This window comes from Coregonus lavaretus, assembly GCF_964263955.1.
Source record: "Coregonus lavaretus genome assembly, chromosome: 18".
NCBI classification, from domain to species: domain Eukaryota; kingdom Metazoa; phylum Chordata; class Actinopteri; order Salmoniformes; family Salmonidae; genus Coregonus; species Coregonus lavaretus.
Window position 1 is genome coordinate 49,409,252 of NC_140005.1, and position 22,267 is coordinate 49,431,518.

The following is a 22,267-nucleotide window of genomic DNA, read 5'->3' on the forward strand; positions in this document are numbered from 1 at the left end:
ACAAGATTTAAGAGAAATACGTTTTTTGTGCTATGGAATATTTATCTGGGATCTTTTATTTCAGCTCATGAACCATGGGACCAATACTTTACATGTTGCGTTTATATTTTTGTTCAGTATAGCTGGAGGGTTTCTCACCAGCATCTTGCAAAGGTTTCATGAACTGGGCAAAGAGCTCGTTTCCATCTTCAACTGTGCCGAAAGCTGAATCTAGCAGTTCTAGATAAGCTGTAGATGAAGCTTGGGGGCTCAAGTGCTTGATGTCTACTGCTGGAGGTAATTTTCGGGGCCTATCAGGGTCAGATATTGCAGGGTCTTTCTGGATGAGTTCAGCATTAGTATGCCAGGTGTCGTAATCTGCCTTTTTGTTGGGACGTTGTTGGGATGTCGACTTTTTCCAGAGAACGCGCTGGGCCTCAGGGGTGCATGCCTGTGTGATGAGGCGTCTTCACTTCTCACTATGTGTTTGAGGACAACCCTTTGGACTTCAGGTGGGTTAAAATCACTAATCGTGAGGATAGGCACATTTTTCCCAATGATGAGTGGTTTCACTGGGGGTTCGCTGCATTCAAACAGCTCTGGTATGGGAGGAACAGGGGAGGATGATGAGGGTCCACTTCATCCGCTGTCAATGGGAGTGCCTGTCCATTGAGTTTCTGAGGTGGGTGTGGCCCTACAGTATCTCTTGTGGTCTCCGGAGCTGCATCTATGTTCACTGTAGGTGCAGAGGTGACTGACACGCTGATACGGGACAGCTCCTCCTTTAGCACTTTTTCAAAATCCTTTCCACTCAGCTTGGCTATTTTATTTTGTTCCCCAGGTAAGACGTAGTGATAGTGCTACTCACTGTAGGAGTGTACACACTCGCCAAGGCACTCACCTAGTACATAACATCAGCTTGACCGTGGCTCTTGTGTTCGTAGAGAAGCAAAGGCTCAAAAGATTGCATTGCTGTGCCAGATCTAAACTCAACTATCATGTTTGTGAAATTCAGACTGGGGATTGTTAACACGAATTACCCTCTCGATAGAGCCATGTTTCATCAGATAGACCGCTATATTGTCATCTGTTTCAATATGAGTAAGCCCACTAACTATGGCAGCGTTTGGGACTTTAACCTTTTTTTGTCTGAGCAACCTCCATTTTGATGGACTTCTTTTTACTGTTCTATTTGTAGCCTATCTGGTCTCTGGACAAATCACAATATTGCTCCTGGCAAGCTCGCCAACTTATTTGTAGCATGTGCTTAGCATGGAACACTAACAACGCAACTGACCAATGGACTAGATTCAGGAAGAGCAGTAATTAGATTAGCACAGAAAGATTAGACCAGAGACCAAGATATAAAGTTTAGAGAGTGCTAATAACGGCATGTTTATTTTATAATAAAATAAATTGTAGTTCAACAAAAATATGCAATTCACACTAATAGTATTTCACAATAAATAAACTCAGTGTTCAAATAATCTATGGATCTATTTCAATACCTCAGGTAAAATCGGTTCTACCTTCTATAGTATCAATTATCACCAATAAAGTTCAATTCAAAAAACAAAATGACATTTAAATACACTTTCAATATTTCACAGTCCCACCACATAACATGGGGTAATCAGTCCCAACAAACTATCTCAAATACATTACATAACAAATAAATGCACAAATAGCATAAACTGCTATTAAAATAGCTTCTCTATGGCTACACAAAATGTGCCTCAAAAAGATACCACAAAATGGCGTCTGACATAACCTACATAAGATAGTGCTATGTACTTTCAACATGTCACTTAACTAACAAATAACTTTGAACAAAGTACAAAAAAGTTAAAAGATGACTCTTTTGCAACTAAATATATTACTGACACCAAATGCATCCGTTTGATACAATATTTTTCACATGGAAAAAGTAAATTCACTTCTACAAATGTTTGCTTGGCAAATTAGCATAATACAGTAGTTTAATTCATGAAAAATAAAACAAATGGTCCACAAACTCATTCAACCGCTTCTCAAGACGATGCGATCAATCGACCATCAATTGTCAGCGTTTCTCTGAAGATATATCTAGGTTTTACTCGTTATTTCTAGCTTTAGTGCAGTTTTCTGACTTCAGAACCAGAAGAAAGTTTGTCATAAAAATTGCGCTTTTTCTAGAAGGCTTGCACGAGATTGCAACAATTGAACTGCCAATCAAAGGCTGGACCAAAAGGATTTGCGCAGTTTTGATTGGCTGACAATCTAGTAGGTCGTTTCTCTCACATTTCCCATTAGTTGACCTGGCTTACAGAAGCCTGAGTTAGGAAGTCCCCTGCTAGTGACTTCACCATCTCACAGCACTCTCAAGCAGCTCACCCCACTACCCATCCCCCACCCCCGAAACCGGGAGTCAAGGGGTGATGAACTCTAGGGATACGTTCCAAACACGTATAATACACACCCTCCTCCACTCACCCTCGACTTATGCCCTTGGGGGAATCCCCGTGGCCATCTTTACCGTCGGTCCAAACAATTAGCAATGCAAGGGAAGTTGACAACGTAAGCCCCTCAGCCCTCATTTGTGATCGAGTGTGCGAATGTACAATTCTGTTCACTCCGGGGCCTGAAACATCCGCTTAGAAAGGTCAGGCAAAACTTAAAACCAACGTCAATATGGAGAAGTCAACATACAAGTGTAAGTGAAAAACAAATGTAAATAAATTAGAAATTGTGCTACTAATGCACATGACGGCACAAACACGTCTCGTAAAAGTAATTATGTTTTTGTTTGATTTGCTTTTTGGAAATGTTAGCTGACGCATAAAACTTTCCTTGACATCACATGTACACATTTTAATTTTCGATCTACCTGATTTCGTCGGATGGCTAACATTCGATGTCTGAGGATGCGTTGTCTTCTAGCCAAGATACGAAATGCAATCATAATTCACTGTAGCGCATATAATGTACACACAACAGCTACCGGTGGTTCCATGATGACTGAAAACAAAACCGTGGGACGAACGAGTGACAAATGTCCGGGCAAGGGCGGTCCATTTAAAATTAATTCATTCCTCCCTCGCCTCTTGCCATGCAAGTGTCAATTCATTAGACGTCATCAGAAGTGTCCACTTAATTTGAGGGCTGAGGGGAGAGGGTGTGTGTCTTTTACGTGTTTGGAATGCAGCCTAGCTCTCGCTGGAACTTTCCTTAACCAATTGTGATTGGTTAACAAGATCACAGCTTGGGACTTTGACACTGTGTATTCTCTCTTTCTTACAATGTACAATGACAATATGATGGCAAAATATTCGAATAAAGTTGCTGTTCATTAGTAGTAAAGGCATACATTTAATGATAGGTATTTTGAGTAATAAAGCATGTTTTTTAGATTAACACAAAGTTCAGATGTCATAGGCCTATGCATGTTTTGCCATTATATCTTGTCAATAATACAGTTGAAGTCGGATGTTTACATACACTTAGGTTGGAGTCATTAAAACTCATTTTTCAACCACTCCACACATTTCTTGTTAACAAACTATAGTTTTGGCAAGTCGGTTAGGACATCTACTTTGTGCATGACACAAGTAATTTTTCCAACAATTGTTTACAGACACATTATTTCACTTATAATTCACTGTATCACTGTAGAAGCTTATGATAGGCTAATTGACATCATTTGAGTCAATTGGAGTTGTACCTGTGGATGTATTTCAAGGCCTACCTTCAAACTCAGTGCCTCTTTGCTTGACATCATGGGAAAATCAAGACATCTGCCAAGACCTCAGAAAAATAATTGTAGACCTCCACAAGTCTGGTTCATCCTTGGGAGCAATTTCCAAATGCCTGAAGGTACCACATTCATCTGTACAAACAATAGTATGCAAGTATAAACACCATGGGACAACGCAGCCATCATACCGCTTAGGAAGGAGACGCGTTCTGTCTCCTAGAGATGAACGTACTGTGGTGCGAAAAGTGCAAATCAATCCCAGAACAACAGCAAAGGACCTTGTGAAGATGCTGGAGGAAACAGGTACAAAAGTATCTACAGTGGGGAGAACAAGTATTTGATACACTGTCGATTTTGCAGGTTTTCCTACTTACAAAGCATGTAGAGGTCTGTAATTTATATCATAGGTACACTTCAACTGTGAGAGACGGAATCTAAAACAAAAATCCAGAAAATCACCTTGTATGATTTTTAAGTAATTCATTTGCATTATATTGCATGACATAAGTATTTGATACATCAGAAAAGCAGAACTTAATATTTGGTACAGAAACCTTTGTTTGCAATTACAGAGATCATACGTTTCCTGTAGGTCTTGACCAGGTTTGCACACACTGCAGCAGGGATTTTGGCCCACTCCTCCATACAGACCTTCTCCAGATCCTTCAGGTTTTGGGGCTGTCGCTGGGCAATACGGACTTTCAGCTCCCTCCAAAGATTTTCTATTGGGTTCAGGTCTGGAGACTGGCTAGCCCACTCCAGGACCTTGAGATACGTCTTACGGAGACACTCCTTAGTTGCCCTGGCTGTGTGTTTCGGGTTGTTGTCATGCTGGAAGACCCATCCACGACCCATCTGCAATGCTCTTACTGAGGGAAGGAGGTTGTTGGCCAAGATCTCGCAATACATGGCCCCATCCATCCTCCCCTCAATACGGTGCAGTCGTCCTGTCCCCTTTGCAGAAAAGCATCCCAAAAGAATGATGTTTCCACCTCCATGCTTCACGGTTGGGATGGTGTTCTTGGGGTTGTACTCATCCTTCTTCTTCCTCCAAACACAGAGAGTGGAGTTTAGACCAAAAAGCTATATTTTTGTCTCATCAGACCACATGACCTTCTCCCATTCCTCCTCTGGATCATCCAGATGGTCATTGGCAAACTTCAGACGGGCCTGGACATGCGCTGGCTTGAGCAGGGGGACCTTGCGTGCGCTGCAGGATTTTAATCCATGACGGCGTAGTGTGTTACTAATGGTTTTCTTTGAGACTGTGGTTCCAGCTCTCTTCAGGTCATTGACCAGGTCCTGCCGTGTAGTTCTGGGCTGATCCCTCACCTTCCTCATGATCATTGATGCCCCACAAGGTGAGATCTTGCATGGAGCCCCAGACCGAGGCTGATTGACCGTCATCTTGAACTTCTTCCATTTTCTAATAATTGCGCCAACAGTTGTTGCCTTCTCACCAATCTGCTTGCCTATTGTCCTGTAGCCCATCCCAGCCTTGTGCAGGTCTACAATTTTATCCCTGATGTCCTTACACAGCTCTCTGGTCTTGGCCATTGTGGACAGGTTGGAGTCTGTTTGATTGAGTGTGTGGACAGGTGTCTTTTATACAGGTAACGAGTTCAAACAGGTGCAATTAATACAGGTAATGAGTGGAGAACAGGAGGGCTTCTTAAAGAAAAACTAACAGGACTGTGAGAGCCGGAATTCTTACTGGTTGGTAGGTGATCAAATACTTATGTCATGCAATAAAATGCAAATTAATTACTTAAAAATCATACAATGTGATTTTCTGGATTTTTGTTTTAGATTCCGTCTCTCACAGTTGAAGTGTACCTATGATAACAATTACAGACCTCTACATGCTTTGTAAGTAGGACAACCTGCAAAATCGGCAGTGTATCAAATACTTATTCTCCCCACTGTATATCCACAGTAAAACAAGTCCTATATTGACATAACCTGAAAGGCCGCTCAGCAAGGAAGAAGCCACTGCTCCAACATCGCCATAAAACAGCCAGACTACGGTTTGCAACTGCACATGGGGACGAAGATCGTACTTTTTGGAGAAATTTCCTCTGGTCTTATGAAACAAAAATAGAACTGTTTGGCCATAATGACCATCGTTATGTTTGGAGGAAAAAGGGGGTTGATTGCAAGCCGAAGAACACCATCCCAACCGTGAAGCACGGGGGTGGCAGCATCATGCTGTGGGGGTGCTTTGCAGCAGGAGGGACTGGTGCACTTCACAAAATAGATGGCATCATGAGGAAGTAAAATTATGTGGATATATTGAAGCAACATATCAAGACATCAGTCAGGAAGTTAAAGCTTGGTCGCAAATGGGTCTTCTAAATGGACAATTACCCCAAGCATACTTCCAAAGTTAAAATGGCTTAAGGACAACAAAGTCAAAGTATTGGCATGGCCATCACAAAGCCCTGACCTCAGTCTTATAGAAAATGTGTGGGCAGAACTGAAAAAGCGTGTGCGAGCAAGGAAGCCTACAAACCTGACTCAGTTACATCAGCTCTGTCAGGAGGAATGGGCCAAAATTCCCCCAACTTATTGTGGGAAGCTTGTGGAAGGCTACCCGAAAGGTTTGACCTAAGTTAAACAATTGAAAGGCAATGCTACCAAATACTAATTGAGTGTATGTAAACCTCTGACCCACTGGGAATGTGATGAAAGAAATAAAAGCTGAAATAAATAATTCTCTCTACTATTATTCTGACATTTCATATTCTTAAATTCTAGGATTAAATGTCAGGAATTGTGAAAAACTGAGTTTAAATGTATTTGGCTAAGGTGTATGTAAACTTCAGACTTCAACTGTATGTTATGTTTCATGTGGACCCCAGGAAGAGTAGCTGATGCTTTTGCAGCGGCTAATGGGGATCCTAGTAAATACCAAATACCAAATGATGTGAGATATGGACTATCTTGCTAGCATACAGTCACTGCTCTGCCTGTCCCCTCCTTTCCACTCACCTTGCTATGCTTGCTGGGATAGAAAAAAAGCCTCCACCCCCAGTAAGCTCTGCAGGACCGCAGTCTGAGACCCACTATGCACTGTGAAATGACACTACAGATCTGTCTTGTCTTTTGGTGGCCACCATAGTAATATATCCCCAACAAATAGGCCCAATTTGGCACGAATATTGGCCCCAGGTAGGCTGCTCATCGGCTCCAGGTTGGCCCTCAAGGCATTTGCCTAGTATGGCCCAGTCTGGGAAGCCCATATCTGGTGAGAGCAGCCCTCACTTTGCAAACACTTCCCCAGCAAACAGGCCAACATTGGCACAATGTGTCCCAATGCGGGCTAAAATATTGGACCCATGTAGGCTGCCCACATTGGGCTAATGCGCCTTTGCTATTAAATAGGAATGTATTGTCCCCACCGCTGAAATCAGGAGGGGGACTATGGATCTGTCTCTGTCCATTAGTACTACTTCACACGCGATATCTCCGTCTTGCCATAGCGATCCGGCATTTACAAAATTACACTGATTGGCCAAAGGGGGTACTGCATTATTTGTGGAGGGACGACATGTTACTTGTAAATGTATTTATTTATTATTTATTTTAATTTAATTGAAATAATAAGTTCTATAATTTTCAAGCCTTAAAGGTATTTAGGGAATATGCAGGGTTGCCAGGTCAAGCCAACATTTCTAGCCCAATGACTACACAAAACCTGCCCACAAGGCCTGAACACTAGCCCAATTTTTTTTTAAGCAGCAAGAAAAGATTTGCCACATTTAGCCAATAAACCCTTTTTCCATAACATTATCGAGTGAATTAAGAAGGAATCTCGACTTAACTTCTAACGAACTAAGAAGCAAATTCGGTTTTCCATCAAAATAATAACTATTTTGAGCTAATGTGACTATTAAAGGAATTTGAATATGTTGCAAGAGAAACCCCTTTTTAAGCTTTTAAAGAACGAATGTTAGGCTATTTTCTGGCAACTGTGCTGTTATTATGTGCCAAATGTTAAGACTACAAACTATTAGAAATGGCCGATTTGCAAGATTGACTTGTCATTTAAATTGGCATTGGCTAGGCCTGGTGTAAACAAGCCCGTGTTGGGCTGCTGTGGGATTGGTGTGGGCTAACTCATGTTGGGCTTGGTGTGAGCTGGCCTGTGTTGGGCTGGTGTGGGCTGGTCCGTGTTGGGGTGAGGTGGGCTTGGTGTGGGCTACCCAGTGCTGGACTAGCCCATGTTTGGCTGGTGTGGGCATTTTTTTGGGATTCCTGTCCTGACTGTTTTACTATTGAGCCTCCTTTCCCCTAAACTACCACACATGCCCCTGCATATCCCTACATCTCTTCTCTCTCTATTTCACTCACTCTGCGTCTGTCTACCTGGTCAGATTTGCATACTAAGCCTTAGGAGGTTGAAACAGGAGTGCGTGCGGGTGGGGATTCATTTGCCTGCGATGCATGGAAGGGAAGGAAGAGCTGGCTTAATTCTTACCACTTGTCTACTTAGTTTGTTCGCAGTGGTAGAAGAACCCTGTCAGAAGTCTGTGAGGCAGCCCAAAGCCCTTGGTGTCAACATGGCTTGTCTCCGTGGGTTCAGCCTGTCTCGCATCCCCTCTATCCTGAGGTTGGCGGTACTGTACGTGGCCTACGTGTTGATCGGAGGACTGATCTTCTGGAAGCTGGAAGGAGGTCTGGTCCAGCAGGATATAGCCCGTATACTGGCGGACAAGAGGGCGCTACTAAACACATACCCCTGTCTGAACCAAGAGGCCCTGGATGCTATGGCTCAGGTGAGTGAGTGTGTGAGAGAGATGGTGCTAACATGTGTCTCCTTTGTCCTGATCTTGTTCACATTATGATTGTGCCCACATTTTTAGACAGTTCCAGACAATAGAAAACGCATTGCGATCTGATTGAGATTGAGACCATTTAAAGCATAATTATCTTGAACTCTAAAATCATTGACAGGTGGCAACATTGACGTATGGCATCAATATGTCTTAAAATAATACATAAATAAATACATATTCATTTGAAAGAATATCTGTCAAGAAATTTTAATACAGGAAGGGTCCAGAAAATCTGGTCACAATGCGGATCAGAGTATCCACCTGTTGTCTACGAAGTATGTGACAAATACAATTGTATTTGACACAGTGGACAGATAAGAGACACATTTTAATATCATGTGCAGATGCGACAAACCTTGATCAAATAGCAATTGGATCACCTTGATCAGATCACAAAAACCACATGTTAGCGTAAGGTGTAAACGTGGCTTTACAGTTACGGGCAAATGTGTTTGGGAGAATATTAAACCTCCAATTAAGTTTTTTGATGTAGCCTTTTTCAATTATTCCATATTTGCATTTCTTCTTTTTTAAATGATTCCTTACGTATATATATATATTTTAATAGTTAAGACATAAAGGGGAGACAGACTAGTGACATTATGAGAGGCAGTTAATAAATGACTGATGAAAGCAGAGTAGAGTTGTGGCAGTGTTACCCACTCAGCCACACTAAGGCACCGTATTTACATTTCTACATACTACCAAATGTCGACAAAACAAAATACGCTAGACAAGATGGGATCTTTTTGTGTCTGTAAATTGAATTATGCGAGAAATGTCAGTGGAAACTGAAATATTGATATAATAACCATCATATTGAACTTGAATTTACAGGGTGGTGAAAGTGCAATGTGATGAGCTTGATGCTCCTTTAAAAATAAGTATTGAGGGTCTTATTCTGGTGAAATTATCATTGATGCTTGGCTGCCGTTTGACAAATAAAAATAATCTCGCTCTTTTGTCCATAATAATCACATCATATAGGCTATCCTATCCGCACTGTATCTGTAAGCTGTTGGCTTGCCAGAGTGGGCACACTCGCTATATAACGCAACTTTTTTGTGAGAAAACCATCAGTAGAGTTGAAAATGCGATGGAAACCCATTTGTATTTTTTATTCGGTACATGGGAATTTAAATGCAAAAGGTATTTTTATGTACACGAAGTCATCACGCACAACCTTTTATCCGCACAAGTACATTTGAATCTGAATCTCTGGTGGGAAAATATGCATATTATTTTTACGCAGATTTGAGAATATTCAATATTCACATGAGAATCTGTTGCCAATTGGATGGAAACCTAGCTACTGACCCATTTACAAGGATAATACTAGTCTGTCAAGAGGTGCTGACTCACTGCTGGAGAGTTGACTGATGTTTACAAGGCAAGGAGGCAATCCTTTCCCATGCAAATTGAGGTACTTTTAACAATGCACTGCTTTTCCTGAGTGTCATCCCTTCACATTTAAGTTGTTCCAAAGTTCCCCTGGGTGTTCCCAAGTAATCCATTTTGGGATGGAAGAACTCTCTCAAACTTTATGAGAGGTTGCAAAATGTTCTTAAATCATAATTGTTTTATTCAACTTTAAAAGCTTTAGCTGTGCATTTATGTAAAGTGGTGGGTAGATTTAAATGGTTGAGGTTGGGCTTCTGTGGACAGGTAGGTCGGTCTGCAGTCCTCTGGCAGCGGGTTCAAGCTGTGGTAGTTGTTTTGTGAGCAGTAGCGGTGCTTAGGTAAAATCAATAGGGAAGCCAAGCCAGGAAAAAAAGCCACATTACAACCTACAAAAGTATTCATCCCCCTTGGCGTTTTTCCTATTTTGTTGCATTACAACCTGTAATTTAAATTGATTTTTATTTGAATTTCATGTAATGGACATACAAAAAATAGTCCAAATTGGTGAAGTGAAATGAAAAAAATAACTTGTTTTAAAAATTTTAACAAATAAATAACGGAAAAGTGGTGCGTGCATATGTATTCACCCCCTTTGCTATGAAGCCCCTAAATAAGATCTGGTGCAACCAATTATCTTCAGAAGTCACATAATTAGTTAAATAAAGTCCACCTGTGTGCAAGATAAGTGTCACATGATCTGTCACATGATCTCAGTATATATACACCTGTTCTGAAAGGCCCCAGAGTCTGCAACACCACATAGCAAGGGGCACCACCAAGCAAGCGGCACCATGAAGACCAAGGAGCTCTCCAAACAGGTCAGGGACAAAGTTGTGGAGAAGTACAGATCAGGGTTGGATTATAAAAAAATATCAGAAACTTTGAACATCCCACAGAGCACCATTAAATCCATTATTAAAAAATGGAAAGAATATGGCACCACAACAAACCTGCCAAGAGAGGGCCACCAACCAAAACCCACGGACCAGGCAAGGAGGGCATTAATCAGAGAGGCAACAAAGAGACCAAATATAACTCTGAAGGAGCTGCAAAGCTCCACAGCGGAGATTGGAGTATCTGTCCATAGGACCACTTTAAGCCGTACACTCCACAGAGCTGGGCTTTACGGAAGAGTGGCCAGAAAAAAGCCATTGCTTAAAGAAAAAAATAAGCACGTTTGGTGTTCGGCAAAAGGCATGTGGGAGACTCCCCAAACATATTGAAGTAGGTACTCTGGTCAGATGAGACTAAAATTGAGCTTTTTGGCAATCAAGGAAAACACTATGTCTGGCGCAAACCCAACACCTCTCATCACCCCGAGAACACCATCCCCACAATGAAGCATGGTGGTGGCAGCATCATGCTGTGGGGATGTTTTTCATTGACAGGGACTGGGAAACTGGTCAGAATTGAAGGAATGATGGATGGCGCTAAATAAAGGGACATTCTTGAGGGAAACCTGTTTCAGTCTTCCTGAGATTTGAGACTGGGACGGAGGTTCACCTTCCAGCAGGACAATGACCCTAAGCATGCTGCTAAAGCAACACTCGAGTGGTTGAGAATCTGTGGTATGACTTAAAGATTGCTGTACACCAGCAGAACCCATCCAACTTGAAGGAGCTGGAGCAGTTTTGCCTTGAAGAATGGGCAAAAATCCCAGTGGCTAGATGTGCCAAGCTTATAGAGACATACCCCAAGAAACTTGCAGCTGTAATTGCTGCAAAAGGTGGCTCTACAAAGTATTGACTTTGGGGGCGGGTGAATAGTTATGCACGCTCATGTGTTATGTTTTTTGTCTTCAAAGTGGTAGTTATGTTGTGTAAATCAACTGATACAAACCCCCCAAAATCAATTTTAATTCCAGGTTGTAAGGCAACAAAATAGGAAAAATGCCAAGGGGGGTGAATACTTTCGCAAGCCACTGTATGTATGTGTTGTGATAACTGCATTGTTTGGTCTATAACCTGTTAGTTCATATGCAACCGTGATATATAGGCCTAAGGCCTAGACAATAAGAAGACAACAGTCACACAGTGGCAGAATAAATTCAACCACACGTTTGTTTCATCACAAAACCGGAGAGCAACATCTGACCGGTAAGATCCACAAAGCATATTGCATGTAATGAGCAGTTACATAACCTACAGCATGGTCAAGCAAGTTAATGTTTCTGAAATTTTCGGCCAACTAGAACCACGAGGAGTTACCGCAAGTCTCAAAGAAAACAGGAGCTGCCTCCACTATTCCATTTCAACTTCAACATCATCAAATCACCTACGCCTAGTCTAATACAGTGACAACTTAAAAATACCAAAAACTATTTAGCCCAATCAACGTAAGCTAAATATGATGTGAGTGTATGTGATGTGCGTGCAAGTAGAAAAAAACATGTTGACTCACCCTACTTGTAGAGGAACGCCAATGCCATCCTTCTCTCTTTAGTCCCCTGTAGCTCAGTTGGTAGAGCATGGCGCTTGCAACGCCAGGGTTGTGGGTTTGTTTCCCACGGGGGGCCAGTATGAAAATGTATGCACTCACTCTGGAGAAGAGCGTCTGCTAAAATGACCAAAAAAAAACGAACTTCCTTTCATGGGCAACGATGAACCAGCTAGTTAACATTAGCCTACTACATGTAGCTACATATTGAACATCCATCCTCTCAGGCCAGGGGCACAATGTATTAATTTATGGTTGGATCAGAATCACAGTTATAATCATTGGCCAGTATGGAGAATTAAGTAAAGCCACAAGTCCAAATCTCCATCCATGGCTAATTTAGTAAAGGAACAATTTTTGTTAGCTAGCTAGCCACCGGAGGACAACGACAAAATGAGATGCAACAATTCACGTTTTTCCTGTCAATGACGTTTTGCTTTTGATGTGATGTGATTGGTGTGAAGACAAATCCAAACTGGCTTCCCTTGACACTTTATTTTGGTGTGCCAGGACCATTTACAGTTGATCTCACTCAGTTTAGCTCAATGCTGATTGGCTATCATTTGATTTTTTTAATTATCAAGGGAGGCTAAATGCTCGCTGGCTTATCTTGCTATTGAATTCAATGCTACGGGCAGCAATAATGTCATACATTCAGCTTGTTGCGAATTGAAGGAAAATTATGAAACACAGAAAGACGATACGTGTTTTTGTTTTTTTCTTGGTAAATTTTTTGGGGAAGCCTGGCTTCCCTTGGCCTCCATGAATACACACCGCTGTATGTGTGTACGGTATATGTGGGGTAACTGTCAAATTTGTGATGCTCCCTGCGAAGACGTTTATGTAATAGGCTGTGTCAACATCTTCATTCTGACACAGCTCCGAGACATACCTCACTACAAGCGATTTTCAGGTCTACTGTACATCATCTTCTTGACAACTGCATTGACCTAAAAGCCCAGAATGAGCTCAAGCGACCATAAAGAGATGGAACGGTGGTTACAGTCTGTCCACTAAGCAAGCAAACTGTTATATAACCTTGACTTACGACTGAGAGTTAGTGTGACTGTCTCGAGTAGGGGCCTTGAAAGTTGACCACTAGGTTGCAGGGTTAGATCCTAGCTTTTCTCACCTAAGCAGAATGTGTTTGCTCTGTAAAGGGGAGACTGTTTACACTAGTGTACCTAGTGCCCTAGACTTCGGTAAGTAGACAAGATAGTGAGACTCAAATTAAATCAAACCTCTGAGGGAAACCTGCCCAACACAGACATTTTTTTGTCCATGTAGTTAATCTATGGTTGAGTAGGCCTAAATAAATGCTTTTATGTCCTATGTTATTCCTCCTTAAAAGTAATTAAATATGCCGGGGGCTAGTCTAGTGGTAGTCCTGCTGCTTCCATTTGCCCTTGGAGGACAGCGGTTCGATCCCCCGTTCCGTGACTCACTTTCTGTGCTTTATCCCTCTCATCTGTCTCCCCAGCTACATATCTAATCTGTAAATAGAACTTGAAAATATCTGAAAATATAAACAGTACCAGTCAAAAGTTCTAAGGGTTTTTCTTTATTTTGACTATTTTCTACAATGTAGAATAATAGTGAAGACATCAAAACTATGAAATAACACATATGGATTCATGTAGTAACCAAAAAAGTGTTAAACAAATCAAAATATATTTTATGTTAGGGATTCTTCAAATAGCCACCCTTTGCCTTGATGACAGCTTTGCACACTCTTCTTCTCTCATTCTCTCAACCAGCTTCACCTGGAATGCTTTTCCAACAGTCTTGAATGGGTTCCCACATATGCTGAGCACTTGTTAGCTGCTTTTCCTTCACTCTGCCTTCCGACTCCTCCCAAACCATCTTAATTGGGTTGAGGTCGGGGGATTGTGGAGGCCAGGTCATCTGATGCAGCACTCCATCACTCTCCTTCTTGGTCAAATAGCCCTTACCCAGCCTGGAGGTGTGTTGGATCATTTTCCTGTTGAAAAATAAATGATAGTCCCACGAAGCCCAAACCAGATGGGATGGCGTATCGCTGCAGAATGCTGTGGTAGCCATGCTGGTTAAGTGTGCCTTGAATTCTAAATAAATCACAGACAGTGTCACCAGCAAAGCAACCCCACACCATAACACCTCCTCCTCCATGTTTTACGGTGAGAAATACACATGCGAAAATCATCCGTTGACCCACACCACGTCTTGCAAAGACACAGCGGTTGGAACCAAAAATCTCAAATTTGGACTCCAGACCAAAGGACACATTTCCACCGGTCTAATGTCCATTGATCGTGTTTCTTGGCCCAAGCAGTTCTCTTCTTATTATTGATGTCCTTTAGTAGTGGTTTCTTTGCAGCAATTCAACCATGAAGGCCTGATTCACACAGTCTCATCTGAACAGTTGATGTTGAGATGTGTCTGATACTTGAACTCTGTGAAGCATTTATTTGGGCTGCAATTTCTGAGACTGGTAACTCTAATGAACTTATCCTCTGCAGCAGAGGTAACTCTGGGTCTTCCATTCCTGTGGCGGTCCTCATGACAGCCAGTTTCATCATAGCGCTTGATGGTTTTTGCGACTGCACTTGAAGAAACGTATAAAGTTCTTGAAATGTTCCGTATTGACTGACCTGCATGTTTTAAGGTAATGATGGACTGTCGTTTCTCTTTGCTTATTTGAGCTGTTCTTGCCAAAATATGGACTTGGTCTTTTATGAAATAGGGCTATCTTCTGTATACCATCCATTCCTTGTCACAACACAACTGATTTGCTCAAACGCATTATTCCACAAATTAACTTTTAACAAGGCACACCTGTTAATTGATATGCATTCCAGGTGACTACCTCATGAAGCTGGTTGAAAGAATGCCAAGAGTGTGAAAAGCTGTCATCAAGGCAAATGGTGGCTATTTGAAGAATCTCAAATATAAAACATATTTTGATTTGTTTAACACTTTTTGGTTACTACATGGTTCCATATGTGTTATTTCATAGTTGTGATGTCTTCACTATTATTCTACAATGTAGAAAATAGTAAGAATAAAATACCCTTGAACGAGTAGGTGTGTCCCAACCTTTGACTGGTACTGTATATATAGGCTGGGATTCAATCCGATCCTCGTTAGAGCCACATTATAGCGCACTTGACATTTAAAGGTGATTTCCGATTAAGCGGACATCTACACAGTTTACAGAGAATGCAATCTCCACGAACGTCAGGGATGATGCTTTAAAAGCCGCATTGTCAGCTGTCCAGCGAGCTGCACTATGAATTGAATCATGCCCATAATGGTTATGAAATACTGGTCTTGTCCATATATATTTTTCCAGGTGATTCGAGATTCTTCCAAGGTTGGGCTTAGTCTGAAAGGGAACCAGACCATGGACAGCTTCTGGAAGTTCACTAGCTCTGCTGTGTTTGCTGCCACTGTGGTCACCACTATAGGTGAGTTTTAAAGGGACAGACCCACATTGAAAATGTACCTGACATCTTAAATGGATAGTTTACCCAAATTGCTAATGTACCTCATCTTAAAGGGATAGTTCCCAAAATTATACATGATTGAGTAGTAGGCTGCTCTAGCCGGAGACAACATTACATACATTTTAAAGGGAAAGTTCGCACAAATTACAAATGTGCCTGACTTTAAAGGTATAGTTCACCCAAATTACAAATGTGCCTGATTTTAAAGGAGTAGTTCACCCCAGTTACAAATGTACCTAATCTTAGAAGAATAGTTCACCCCAAATTACAAATGAACCTCATCATGTAACATCTCCATACAACGCAAGTTGTGTCAACAACTTCTTAATGCCTTGTCTTCATTTATGCCTCACATTCATCATAGCCCAGGAATATCTTGGCTATGTGCTTCTGCCTGTATTATAATGTAATAGTACAATTGTTGTTCCCATTGTGTGTTCATCATAGAAACAAACAGACCACATAATTCCTAATGGTTGAGCCCATTTGTTTCCCCTGTTCTAGGCTATGGCAACATGAGCCCCAGTACAACGGCAGGTCAGATCTTCTGTGTCTTCTTCGCTCTGTTTGGGATCCCTCTGAACATGGTGGTGCTGAACAGAGTAGGCAAGTGCATGCTGGCCATAGAGAGGAATGCCTGTGACTTCATCCAGGGAAAGACCAATCGCAGGGTAAGTGCTCTACCTATAGACTCTGAGAGATGTGTAGATATTGCAGCAGAAGGTAACTCTTTGTTTTACAGCCTGGTATTTACCAGGTAGTGACCAGCTGTGTTGTGTTCTTTGAGGTAAGTACCAGGAAGTATCCATTGTTACCAAATAGATACTTAGGGTTAGATTGCATCAGATCTTCACTAGCCGACACCTGCATAGCGGTTGTTTTGGCGGTGTCGGAGGTGGAACTGCGTTAGAACTGTCAAATCCACAAGTGGCTCCTTGTGTTAGCTTATCGCGGACATGCCATTGGATGCAACGAAACCACCCGACTTTATAATCCGACAAATTCCATCCAGCCACGTCAGAAGTTCATGCAGCCACGTTACAAGTTCAAACACTCGAATGTGTGATGTTCTATCGTCGCTACACCTCAATTAGACTGATAGGCAGTAAATCCCCCCATCGAAATGAACATGAAAACATGCATTAGCCTACACTTTCTATCGCTGTTTTGAACTTCTAACATTGTAGGGATAATAAGGAAGGGTGTGGTTTGTGACACACAGCCGCCGCTCACCTATTTGTCAGCTCATACCGCAGTTACACTTCCAACAATGCCAAAACATCCACTATGAAGATGTCTACCAATGCTGTTTAACGCTCGATATGATTGAATTGAGGCCTTAGTTAATACCATGTAAATATCAGGTAAGGTCAGCTTTAACCAGGCTGTAATATAAAGCATTACCCACCGGAGTTCTGGATATAAATTGCAAAGTAAACTCAGTTTAAGTAACATTCACTGAAATTAAGACAGAAAAGGAGTGTGTTCCCTCTATCATTTTGGGGTAATATATTGGGTAAAAGAGAACACAGAAAATGGTTAGCTACCAAAATATGCACACTAAAAGGGTAATCCGTGATTGGTAGAACCATATATCAATCATATGTAGTCCAAGTTGGTATTAGATAGAACGTTGCGGCCCCGCCCGCATGTGGGGAAAACAAGTGGCGCGCTGACCGCGTAGTTGTTGTTTGAACTGCAGATTACCTCTTTAAAGATGCCTTTTTGGGGGGTCCACAGAATACAATAGACTTCGTATTCTTTCAACTCTGTCTGTATACAGTATTCATAGTCAGTTAGCAAATACCAGTGACCATCCAACCTGTCATTTGTTACCGGTTTTTCCTAAAATATGTGCGAATCTCAAATGGCACCCAATTTCCATACATTGCACTACATTGCCCAAAAGGAGTGCCTTACAGTATATAGGGAATAGGCCATATGAGACATTGACTCTGACTTCCCTTCTTTTGTCTCCATTAGAAGTTAACCCGGTTCATGATCCACCTGTTGTCCTACGTGTCTGGGACGGCACTCTTCTTTGTGATGCCCATGGTGGTGTTCAAACAGCAAGAGGGCTGGAGCTACTCACAGGCCATCTACTATTGCTTCATTTCACTCAGCACCATTGGCTTTGGAGACTACGTCGCAGGTACATGACTCAGTGGGTAGGAACATGGAAGCTCCAGAAACAGACTGGCTGTAGGGGCAGTTCGGGGGTTACCCTTCATTTTACAGCCTGTTAATTACTCTGTATTTACTAGGTAAAAAATCTAAATATGTAGTAAAAATGTGGTCTTAAACGTACTTACTAGTAACCAAGCAAGTAAGGGCTATATACTTAATCATTTTTAAATGATGTAGGTAAGTACAAGTAAGTAAGATGGTAAATACAATAATATAATGCCATTTAGCAGACGCTTTCATCCAAAGCGACTTACATTCATGCGTGCATACATTTATTTTTGTGTATGGGTGGTCCCGGGGATCGAACCCACTACCTTGGCTTTACAAGCGCCGTGCTCTACCAGCTGAGCTACAGAGGACCACAATTAAGTATCAGCGAATAACTATGTAAATACCTAGTCACGCCACTATTTGAATATAATATGTCAGAAACACCAAGGAACATACAAAGTCACAAAATGTAATTATAAAGTAACAAATGTTCATCCCAAAGGTAAGTAAAAGTAAGAACCATCTTATGGCTATATAAATACATAGTCATGCCAGTCTCTTTCAAAGTAATACCTAAGAAACACCAATGAACATAGGCTACATGGTAATGTATTTATCATGGATGTTCAGTCCTTGCATCCATAGCTCTGTCTATGTATTTAAGAGTGATTACATTTCTCCAGCCCCATCCCTCAGCTTTTACCAAAGCAGGGGTGGGGAAAACGCTTTGTTATTGTTTCTACTGCTGAATTCCGCTTTAAGGGTCTGATTTTGCAGTTTTGATAGAAGGGAAATAAGAGTATTTCCTTGCATTTAAAAATCCAGGTTTTTATTTTATTTTATTTAAAAGGGAAATTACAACAAAGTCATTGAAACATTATTGCTCTAAACCATTTATCTTATTTCTGTTACACTTGATAATAGCAGAATGAATTCAACAATACTTTCATTTAACTTTTGGTAAATGTATGAATACTTACTCTGGAGTAGGGTCATCTCACCTATCCTGTAAGGTTTAATGAGAGAAGGGTCACTAGGTAGTTTTTTTTTTAAATCACACTTTAGGTTGTCACCATTAGGGATTAACTCCGGTAACCGGGATCCTGGGACTGTCCCAGGACCACTCTTCACATTTCCCCAAAAAATGTAATGACATTTTCCCCCAATGTTCACTAATGCAATTCCACAAAATACACAAAATGTGCAGCAGCAGATTGGATTTTTTTTTTTTTTGCACATTATCCGAACAGGTTGTCACATGGAAGCCTTTAGCCAGCGAATTTAATCACAAAGTCGCCATAAATTCAAAGCACACGCATAATTGACACTGCCGGACTGCATAGGAGACCCGAATGCAATTTAGAGTTCTCATCAGAACTAAAAGTTCTAACCCCGTCCGACCCCAGTGAGCTGAAGCCCGAGCCCAGGCCTGGTCCGACATCACAGAAATTAAATGAGCCCGAACCTGAAAAAAAAAGCCAGATTTCTAGAAAACAGTAGGCTATTTTTTTTTATTAGTGTTGAGAACAACACGGCTGAGGCGGGTGCCAGAGGAATGAGGAGACAAGGAAACAGCCATTGGGCCTAGAAAAAGTGCAGAGGCAAACTCACCTTAGTTATGATCAACTGAATGATGAACATATTGGAATAAAGTAAGTTAATGCAATTGAAGGCATGTATCAAATTGTTGCTTATACTGAAACTCCCAAAGTCATATCCAACGGTTATACTAATTTAAAGCAATAGTCGTGTGTGTCACACCCTGAACTGTTTCACCTGTCATTGTGCTTGTCTCCACCCCCACCAGGTGTCTCCCATCTCCCCTCATTATCCCCTGTGTATTTATACCTGTGTTTTCTGTTTGTCTGTTGCCAGTTTGTCTTGTCCCGTCAAGTCCTACCAGCGTGTTCCCGTGTTTCCTGTGCTCTAGTTTGTTTTTCTTAGTCTTCCCAGTTCTGACCTTTCTGCCTGTCCTGACCCTGATCCTGCCCGTCGTCCTGTACCTGCCTGACTCTGATTTGGATTACGACCCTTTGCCTGTCTTGACCTACCGATTGCCTCCCGTCCTGTACCTGCCTGACTCTGATTTGGATTACGACCCTTTGCCTGCCTTGACTTACCTTTTGCCTTCCCCTTGAACTTTAATCAACTTTGAGACTCATACTATCTGCCTCCTGTGTCTGCATCTGGGTCTTAGCCTGAGCCGTGATAGTACGAACTGGCCATGACTGACCCAGCAGAGTCAGACCAGCTCCACAACGCTCTCTCCCAGCAAGGAGCCACCATTTGAAGACATGAGGAGTGACTGCAATGCCTTATGGAGGGACTCCATACCCTGGCAGAATGCCATGACCATGTGTTCGATACATTGCTGGAGCAATTCCGCGGATTCCCTACTAGGCAGCAAGCCACACCAGTAATTCCCTAGACTCCCAGCAACCCCGCCACCAGTGGCGCTTCTTCCCAGCCTACCCCGGTGTCCCGAGAAACTCACTTACCTCCTCAGGAGCGATACACTGGAGATTCTGGAACCTGCCGGGCCTTTCTCTCCCAGTGCTCCCTCATCTTCTAGCTGCAGCCTTCTTCGTTCCCCTCGGACCGCTCCAAGATAGCGTACCTCATAAGGCTGATGTCCGGGAGGGCACTCGCCTGGGCTATGGCGGTGTGGGAGCAACAGTCCACCATTTGCCTCAGTCTGGATGAGTCTGTGGCGGAGGTACGTAAGATTCTCCGTTGTCTGGGAGAGAGGCTGCTCGTAAGCTGCTCCAGCTACTTCAAGACTCCTGTAGTGTGGCAGACTACGCAGTGGATTTTCACACGTTGGCGGCTGAGAGTGCCTGGAACCCAGAAGCATTGTTCGACATGTTCCTTCACGGATTATCGGAGGTGATTAAAGATGAGCTTGCAGCCCGGGAGCTGCCCATGGACCTCGACTCCCTCATAGCCTTGACCATCCGGATCGATGGGCGGTTACGGGAACGTAGGAGGGAGAGGGAATCTGTTCCCTGTCGCCCTTGCTCGTCCTCGATTCCCACCTCGCCTTAGAGGAATCCCGGAAATCCCTGAAGTCTACATTTCCGAGTGAATCCGAGGTCACCCGAGTTCTCTCGGGAATCACTGAGGGCTGCCGATTCGCCTCCTCCAGAGCCCATGCAACTGGGCAGGGCTAGATTGTCTCCTGCTGAGCGCTTACGCAGACTAAACACCAAGAGCTGTCTGTATTGTGGGGCTACGGGACAATTATTATCTACCTTCCCATTAAAAAGACCAGGCTCATCAGTAGGTACGAGTACACTGGTGAGCCATACGGGGAGTTTACAATCCCTTACTACTCGTAAACCCCTCTATGCTACCCTGTTGTGGGGAGGCCAGTCCAAATCCATCCGGGTGCTCATTGACTCTGGGGCCAACGACAGCTTTATGGACACTACCCTGGTCTCGGAGCTGGGCATCTCCACTAAACCCCTTTCCATTCTGATGGACGTCAGAGCGCTGGATGGGCGCTCTATTGACAACCAAAGGACAGTTCCTAACCACCTGCGAGTGTCAGGAAACCACAGTGAATCCATGCAGTTTCTGCTCCTTGAGTCTCCTAATGTACCCATGGTTTTGGGGTTCTCATGGCTCCAGAGGCAAAATCCCCTTATCGACTGGGCTACAGGGTCCATCATGGGTTGGAGCCCGTTTTGCCATTCTCATTGCCTGAAGTCGGCGCAGCCTGTCCAGGGACGTCTCTCTGCTGGCTTGGGAAAAACCTTGGATCTCTACGCTGTTCCCGCGGAGTACCAGGATTTACGGGAGGTTTTCAACTATGCCCGAGCCACATCTCTTCTGCCGCATTGGCCCTACGACTGTGCTATTGACCTTCTCCCGGGCACCGCACCGCCTCGGGGGTGACTTTATTCCCTGTCGGGTCCAGAGACCAAAGCAATGGAAGGGTATATTGAGGACTCTCTCACTGCAGGGATTATGCGTCCATCTTCCTCCCCCGACGGTGCAGGGTTCTTCTTTGTGGAGAAGAAGAACAAGACCCTGCATCCGTGTATTGACTACCGGGGTCTCAATGACATTACGGTTTAAAAATGTTATCCGCTACTACTCATCTCCTCAGCTTTCAAGCCTCTCATGGGGGTGATCATCTTCTCCAAGTTGCACCTTCGGAACGCCTACCATCTGATTTTGATACGGGAAGGAGATGAATGGAAGACTGCCTTTAA

The 22,267-nt window shown here is 42.8% G+C and overlaps 1 protein-coding gene across 1 annotated transcript in view; it reads left to right on the forward strand.

The window, feature by feature from the left end:
- Positions 1-8,274: 8,274 nt before the first annotated feature.
- The window catches only part of kcnk5a (potassium channel, subfamily K, member 5a), a gene marked incomplete at both ends in the record, with an annotated part of 33,090 nt that continues 19,097 nt past the window's right edge, over positions 8,275-22,267 (forward strand). The window contains 4 exons of the mRNA XM_084181930.1: positions 8,275-8,490; positions 15,719-15,833; positions 16,377-16,543; positions 17,856-18,024. Of these exons, the coding sequence (XP_084038056.1) occupies positions 8,275-8,490; positions 15,719-15,833; positions 16,377-16,543; positions 17,856-18,024 (667 nt within the window). The remainder of the gene's footprint in view (positions 8,491-15,718; positions 15,834-16,376; positions 16,544-17,855; positions 18,025-22,267) is intronic.